Below are 8217 nucleotides of genomic sequence, written 5' to 3'. Positions count from 1 at the left end.
ATCTGGGCGGTGGCGGCGCCGGAGGATGCGACCAGCGTCACGGACGGGGAGGGCAGTGGCTCGGTGTAGATGGCTAGCGGCGTGGTGGTGACGGTCGGCAACGGAAGCGATGGGGTGGACGGCGGCGAAAACATGATCGGAACTGAGCTAGCTGATACCAAATTATTATGACGCTGCTAGAAGGAGGGCGCGAGAGGGCCGGCCGGGGGCCTTTCTGCCCACAGCCGGGCAAGAGGGAAGGGATTTCCTTCTTAATTCTTGCTTGATTAGATTGATACATCTCCTCTCTTTATATAGTGAGGTTTACTTGACTCCCAAGCAAGGCTTATTTAACCCCTAAGCAAGCGACCCTTATCTCTAATTAACCCTAAGACTAACTGGCCCATTAGGCCCATTACGTACTCTAACAACGGCCCAAGTCATCCACACCCCATCGGCGACCATCGCATGCGCAGCGAGCTCACAGGAGAAGATCCTGAGGCCAAGCATGGAGTCGACGCGGGACGTGGCTGCGGCGGCCAAGATCGGGAAGCTGCTCCGCGAGCGCCTGCTGTTCAGGGGCACCTGTTGATGCAGCAGCTGGAGACAGAGAGAGAGAGAGAGAGAGAGAGGGGGGAGGCAGATGGAGCAGTTGATGGAACAGGAAGGGGACAACATGGTATCTCAATCAGCATCTGCACTTGTCCTTTTTCTTGTTTCTAATCTCGATTCATTGGTTCGGATGGCAGTAACCCTCGAAACTCGTCTCTCAGGCCACTTCGGTTGTCTTATGATCTTAGTCCTCCGAATTTTCTCTTTTGCTTGTTGGTTTAGTTGTGCCGCATCCCCAAATCTTTTAGCTTGGTTGGTCACAATTGGTGTTTATATCTTCTTATAGGATCTAGCTGGGGATGGCATCCTGCCACAACAACATGGTCCTGCTGGGGACGGTGAAGAAACAGACCCCACGGTCAGTTATCCAAACCATCAGCAGTAAGAAAATATATCCTTTCAGATAGAAAACGTTGCTGATTCTGTTTCTTGCTGCAGCAATACTATGAAAATAGGCTGAATATGCTCGATTCTCTTAGAAGCACGGGCGTCGACCCCTATCCGCACAAGTTTGAGGTCGCGATCTCCATCCCAGACTATGTGACCAAGTACAGCAGCTTGGGTGCTGGCGAACATTTTCTGACTGTCACTGAAAGCTTGGCTGGTATTGGTTGTTTCTGTGTGGAAGTAACTGTAGTTAGCACTGCCAAAGTTTTCTGCTCCCTGAAATGATTTGTTTGTGCCTGCAAGGGAGGGTCATGAGCAAGAGAGTTTCCTCATCCGAACTCTTCTTTTATGATCTCTATGGCGATGGGGTGAAGGTTCAAGTCATGGCTGGGGCCAGGTATCAGTTGCACTGGTTGGATCAAGATGATGAAATTGGCATATAAGATGCACATTTTTCCATTATAATACCCTTTCCTTTTTCATTTTGCTTCCATTACCAAAATATATGAAATGATTTCTAGTCTCTTATCTCTCTGTTAGCTGCTCAGAGGTGGCCGAAACTGAATTCTACAAATGCCACAGTGTTGTGAAGCGGGGAGATATTGTTGGTATAATTGGATACCCAGGTTAGTAAACTTGTGTACTTGTCCAATTTAGCAGTTCCTCCATTGAGGTTTATATCTTTTTTCTGTCTAAAAGCCTGAACAATGTTAGAGAAGTCCCTGAAATTGATTAGACATAAATTATGATAGGTAAAGCAATGTCATCGGGATATATCAAATGATTGCCTTCTAAATAGTACTCCCTCTGTCCCATAATATAAGAGCGTTTTTTACATTACACTAGTGTCAAAAACGTTCTTATATTATGGGACGGAGGGAGTACTTCTACTACTGTATGTTTTATGAAAAAAATGTGTTTGTTGTACTCCCTCGGTCCGAAAAAACTTGTCCCAAGCTTGTCTCTCAAATGGATGTATCTAGCACCAAGTTAGTGCTAGATACATTCATTTGAGGGACAAGCTTTTCCGGACGGAGGGAGTAATAGACACTTAAGACAGAGTATATATATATATATATATATTTATGAAACTATCTCGTGCTTGAACCTTGTACTGCATCGATAATATATATTTTGTTCACTGAAACTATAGTTGATATTAAGGATTGGGAAATGACGTTACTACAAACTGTATAAGATGACTTTCCTTTCAGCTATTTTTTCCTGGGATGGTAATACTTTATTTTGATATGCATATCAGGTAGGAGTAGCAGGGGCGAGCTTAGCATATTTGCCAGAAATTTAATATTGCTCTCCCCGTGCCTCCACATGTTACCCAACCAGAGAACTGGGAGTTGCACTGCTGTTGCTGGCAAGGTAAGATAGGATACTATACTGATATTCCTGATCCATGTTATGATGCCATACTCGTATTACAAGAAATACCTAGAAAGCACAAAAAATTACAGCACCACTGCTGTTGCTGTTGCTGACAAGCATTGAAAATAAACAACCAAACCAGAGCAATCCCTCGGCTAAAGGAAAGGAAGGACAGAGGTACTTTATAGGCAAACAAATCTACTCTAAGAGCTATTTTTAGATATTTCACTGAACATCTATGAATTCATGTTTTTTTAATGATACAACATGTGGCATACAGTGTAGAAAATCATTATTAGCGAAATTGCTCCCATACTTCTCCAGAAGTAGAACGGCGTGAATATGAAGTCGACCAAGGGCGATTTGCACCAATTTAAGTCTGCACACTTCAGAATTTTTGTACCTTCCTTTTCGGGGGAGTACCGTCCTGTCACACCACATCATTTTCAGAATTTAAATTATTTATGAGATAATTTAGATAATATTTAGGATTTGTACATGTTGTCTGATCACACTGTGCATTGTCAGCCTTATAGGTATGTACTCACTAAGACACATAAAAGAGGACAGATAAGACAATGCAGTCCATTTTTACCTGAAAATATTAATGTTGGATCCATCTATCTCAAATTTAACATCTATTGAGCATACTAGTTAGCCTTATAGTGTCCAGTAAGGCAGTAATGCTTTAATATTTCCATATCATCAATTGCTGGGGTGCATACTTCAGTTATCTTGTTCTTGTGATGCCATTTTGAAAATTTTATTTGAACAGTTTGTGTTTCGTCACTCAAGGGTTTATGCCTGTGTTAAATATTGATCAGTTTTAAATGTTAGATCATAATTTCCTAGTTCCAACGATTTATCATCTATTTACAGGAAACTCGCTACCGCCAGAGATATCTCGACCTCATGGTAAACCATCAAGTGAGACATATCTTTAGAACACGATCCAGGGTCATTTCCTTCATCAGAAGGTTCCTCGATGAACGCAACTTTTTGGAGGTGGGTCCTGAACCATTATGCATTCTCATTGAAGTGCTTCTTTAAGAAAATCATTCTCTTATTTGGCTAAATGGTTTCCCATCTTGGGGGTCATTGTCCAGGTCGAGACTCCAATGATGAACTTGATTTCCGGGGGAGCATCTGCAAAACCATTTGTTACACATCACAATGAACTAAACATGGATCTGTACATGAGAATTGCTCCTGAACTCTATCTGAAGCAGTTGGTCGTGGGTGGCTTGGACCGTGTTTATGAGATAGGAAAGCAATTCAGGAATGAAGGGATTGATTTAACTCACAATCCTGAATTTACAACATGTGAATTCTATATGGCTTATGCAGACTACAATGACCTGATGGAGCTGACTGAAACCATTTTGTCGAGTAAGTACTTTTTTTAGCAGTACATAAATTTGGCTCATGTTTACAGCCCATACAGACCGTGCTGAATGTTAGGTGTTGCACTTAGGCTAGCAAGTACTACTCAAGTGATGCATCCATGGACCACTGGAATTAGTTTTCTTTATTTGATTGCATGGATGGGCTAGAAAAGTCGTCATATGAAATGCCTGTCGAATTGTTATGAAATGTTTGTGTATCTAAGTTTTGGTAACTATCACAGGTATGGTGATGGAGCTGACTGGTAGTACCAGGATAAAATACCATGCGAATGGAACTGATAACCCTCCCATAGAGATCGATTTCACACCTCCTTACAGGTAGTAGATATGAATATGGTTTCTGAACATCATGACTGCACCTGTGAAATATGATTTGATATTATCTAAGTTGTTCGCTCACTTGGGTTGCTTCGTGCTTCTATGTTATTGTAGAAGGATAGATATGATGCAAGAACTGAAATCTATCGCTGGGCTTGACATTCCATTAGATTTGTCAAGCGACGAGGCTAACAAATACCTTGCAGCAACATGTGAGAAGTATGGAATCAAATGCTCGCCGCCTCAAACAACAGCACGGTTGCTTGACAAGGTTTCATTCATGTTTCCTGGACACCAGCCTCTGTTGGAACTACTCCCTCCGTACGGAATTACTTGTCACCAAAATGGATGTATCTAGAACTAAAATACATCTAGATACATCCATTTCAATGACGAGTATTTCCGAACGGAGGGAGTACTTGTTAAAACTTGGCTTGTTTAACTTATCTTGCAACTTATGATTTCTCTGTTGAATTTATCATAATCTATTAAGCCAAACATTCCATAACATCTATTGAGCATACTAGTTTCTTCTGTATCAGATTACTGGGCATTTCCTGGAGGCCACGTGTGTGAACCCGACTTTTATCATCAATCATCCAGAGATAATGAGCCCACTGGCCAAATGGCACAGGACTCAGTCAGGACTGACAAAAAGATTTGAGTTATTCATCAACAAGCATGAGGTAAATTCTGCTATTCTGCAACACTATGCGTCAATGCTGCACATTTCCCCCTAATTTCTAAAGCGTAATTCGGTGCTTTTGTTTTTGTAATCCGGTGCTTCTGTATCCTCCTGATAGGTATGCAATGCCTACACCGAGTTGAATGATCCATTGGTGCAAAGACAGCGATTTGAAGAGCAGCTGAGGGTATGTAACCAGAACCCGAAACTTGCTGCTGAAACCTTCTATAGCTTACGTTTCTATAGCCACGTTTTCTGAAAACCTGCGTGCCACTCTGTAAAACCTTGCTCCCGCCCAGAGCCGGCAATCGGGAGACGACGAAGCGATGGCGCTCGATGAGGCGTTCTGCACTGCTCTCGAGTATGGTTTGCCACCAACGGGCGGTTGGGGGATGGGAATTGATCGGATCGCAATGCTTCTGACGGACTCGCAGAACATGAACGTTTGTGCAACACCCCCAACCCCTCTTTGTAGTTCTTTTCTTTTTCACGACACAGCATTTCTCTGCCCAGCGACTTACTGTTTTTTGTGAATTTTCAGGAGGTTCTTCTATTCCCAACGATGAAGCCCCAACTACCTGGGTAGTAGGAAGCCGCTATTTCAACTGAAGAGGGACAACAAACAACAGTATTAATTATATGTACATAATTAAGAAACATGCATGGTTTCACACGAGTGTTGTATCATTGTTGAAGACTGCTACTTGGGAGTGTTTGATATTTGTGGATTTGTGTTTCATCATAACTTGCAAGTCTTGAAGTTTGTTGCACTACCGGTAGTGAGATTTCCCGATGTTCGCCACCGTGTAGCATATCAATGCCTTTCTTTGAACGCGATGGTGAACCCAAAGCCACCATTCACAGGAGATTCTATCGCGCCACTTGCAGCCACCCAGCCTATAAACTTATATGCATACTGCTTAAGGACACGGGAAAGTGATGCTTATTGCTTGTAAGTGGCGAGATTCTTCGCACTGGACCAAGTTTATGATTTGGACTTGGAGTAGATCCATTGGCTATTGAGTTACTCACAGAGACATGGAGTTGTCCATGTTTATGCGCAGACCAAAAATCTGAGCTTGCATAGGCTGGATACACCTTCAAAGCTAGGACACCGGGCTTGTAACACTGATCTCCAATACGGGGAAAAACTTCTCTTTGTGTATGTGGGATCCCATCCTTGGCCTACTTTCTTTCTCATAACCTCTCACATATTTCACTAGGGGTACATCATGAAAAGACAGAGACATCCATACTTCCAGCCAGCACCTCTCGCTTGAGATGTATTATGTTGATCAATACACAAAATTGGTGTTTCATTAGATATGAATGATGTTACTGCAGTGTAGTAATTAAGTAGCATGCTTAAGCAACATAAAAATCTGTTGAACCAGCACAATGCATGGCACAAACATCACAACTAAAACGTGCTTTTGTTATTGCCTCTAACGATTATATCACACTACATCTTCTTCTATCAGAATCTTTCTCACAGGCACCAAGTAAATTTGAGATGCAGATCATTCAAGAACACTAAGGTATTTGAAGTAACAATAATGTGCAAGCCCCCTTGGTGAAGTCCCAATGTTGATGCTACTTGGAACTTACACAGTTCAGCTATTTTATTAAGTTAATTAAGCCTACTTTTTATTGCGTTTATCCCTTTTCTTTGGTAAAAAACCCTGATGGGAAACACATTAGGATTGCAGAGATGAACCATAGTTGAAATGTCGTGGCACTGCAATGGGTGATATATATGAAGTTTACAAATTCTATGTGGTTTATCGTAAATCTATATGCCCCCTTTTGAAATAAAAGTATGATAAGGGGTTTCTTATAATTAATAATGTAAAATAGTACTAGAGCTGGTGAGCGCCTAGGATCCGTTGATGTGGACCCCGTGGGCCGAGACTCGCCACATGAAAGATGGGAGGAGGAGTGTATGCTAGCTAGCTCTTGATTCGTCCACGAGTAGTCACGGGCGTGACAGAAGCTAGCTAGCGAGTGCGGGCTTTTGGCGGGCGACCTTCATGGAGTTGGTTATTTTGACAAAATCGGTAATCACATTTTGAAGTTTCAAAAAATTATGAAAAGAATTCTACACATTCATATGGATGTATTCTACATGTGTATAAAGTCTGACGATGAAATACATTATTATGAGAGCTACACAAAAAAGAGAATTCCTGCATTTCTAATGATGAACAGTGTTTATACTGTTCATCAGCTTCGAATCGTGATTTCGTCTTTTTTGTGTAGCTCTCACTGTAACATACTATCATCTTCAAAAATTGCACACATGTGGAATACATCCATATGAACATGTATGATTTTTGTCAGAATTTTCCGAAACTTCAAAATAGGATTTTTTTTACTTTTTTAAAAAATAATCACCTCCATGGAGGTGGTTATTTTAAAATTTTGATAATCATATTTTGAAGTTTTAAAAATTCTGAAAAAGTTTCTACACATTCATATGAATCGATCTTGTTGAGCAGCGTAGCATATTTCTCAAGCATGAAACCAGAAACTGGCTGGAAAGACGTTGCATCTAGCCGACCGATCTTGTTGAGCAGCGTAGCAGATTTCTTTTGCCGAAAAAACAAATCAATTTCAAGGTTTGAGATTGCTAACCGGATCCTAAAAAATAAATCAGACTGCATGTATTGTGCATGTCTAGTGTCAACAACAACAACAAAAGAAATGACCACATTTATTGTTTGAAATTGGTAGAGCAGAAAAAAGTCCCTTTTAAAACTTTACAGCCCTGAGCAGCCTGGCGCCATGGAAAGGATGACGATGGGTTGGACGAGGATGACGAGTCCTCCGGGGAAGGCCGTTTCCCCAAATTATGCACCATAGATAAACTAGATTGGCCACGACAAGTTTAATTAAACCGCTAGTCTATCCTTAGTGAATGCGAGTGAATGCCTTACATATTACTCCCTCTGTAAAGAAATGTAAGATTGTTAGATCACTATTTTTTTACGGAGGGAGTACATCACAAGTCTTGTCGGGAAAAAAGGGCTACACTTTCTCTTTCCTCCTCCACACAAGAAAAGCTCCCACACTTTTTTTTGAAGGAAAGGCCTTCTGGCAATTTATTCAACTTGGGGAAGAGTTACATCAAAGAGTACACGTGGTAAGAAGGAGGACATCTCATCTATCCACTCTTCACGAATCTTAGAATCATAACAATGGCTAGCTAAGAAATGTGCAACTTTATTTGCCTCTCTAGGACAACGTCGTCTATAGGATATCTCCGGGACACCATGAGCAAGGTGAAAGCAATCTGCAAGTATAGCTGAATAAGGGCTCAGAATTCCAGTCTCCCCGTTGCATGCTTGCACAAGTTCAAGGCAATCTATCTCCACTTGGACATTACGACATCCAACTCCATCAATCAGATGCAGACCCATCTGTAAGGCTCTGGCTTGAGCGGACGGTGCA

General features: G+C 41.6%; 1 protein-coding gene across 1 annotated transcript; it reads left to right on the top strand.

Annotated features, from left to right (window-relative positions):
• The first annotated feature begins 389 nt into the window (after nt 1-389).
• LOC123094290 (lysine--tRNA ligase) lies at nt 390-5512 on the top strand. Its single transcript, XM_044516333.1, has 14 exons — nt 390-658; nt 878-949; nt 1030-1195; nt 1282-1375; nt 1519-1604; nt 2240-2355; nt 3238-3363; nt 3465-3747; nt 3986-4082; nt 4197-4353; nt 4625-4768; nt 4886-4954; nt 5067-5210; nt 5309-5512. The coding sequence occupies exons 1-14, from the start codon at nt 623-625 to the stop codon at nt 5351-5353; spliced, it is 1635 nt and encodes a 544-aa protein (XP_044372268.1). The 5' UTR covers nt 390-622; the 3' UTR covers nt 5354-5512.
• Nucleotides 5513-8217: the final 2705 nt, after the last annotated feature.

This window comes from Triticum aestivum, chromosome 4B (genome assembly GCF_018294505.1).
Source record: "Triticum aestivum cultivar Chinese Spring chromosome 4B, IWGSC CS RefSeq v2.1, whole genome shotgun sequence".
NCBI lineage: Eukaryota > Viridiplantae > Streptophyta > Magnoliopsida > Poales > Poaceae > Triticum > Triticum aestivum.
The sequence above is the reverse complement of the archived record's forward strand: the minus strand, read 5'-3'. Positions and strand labels throughout refer to the sequence as shown.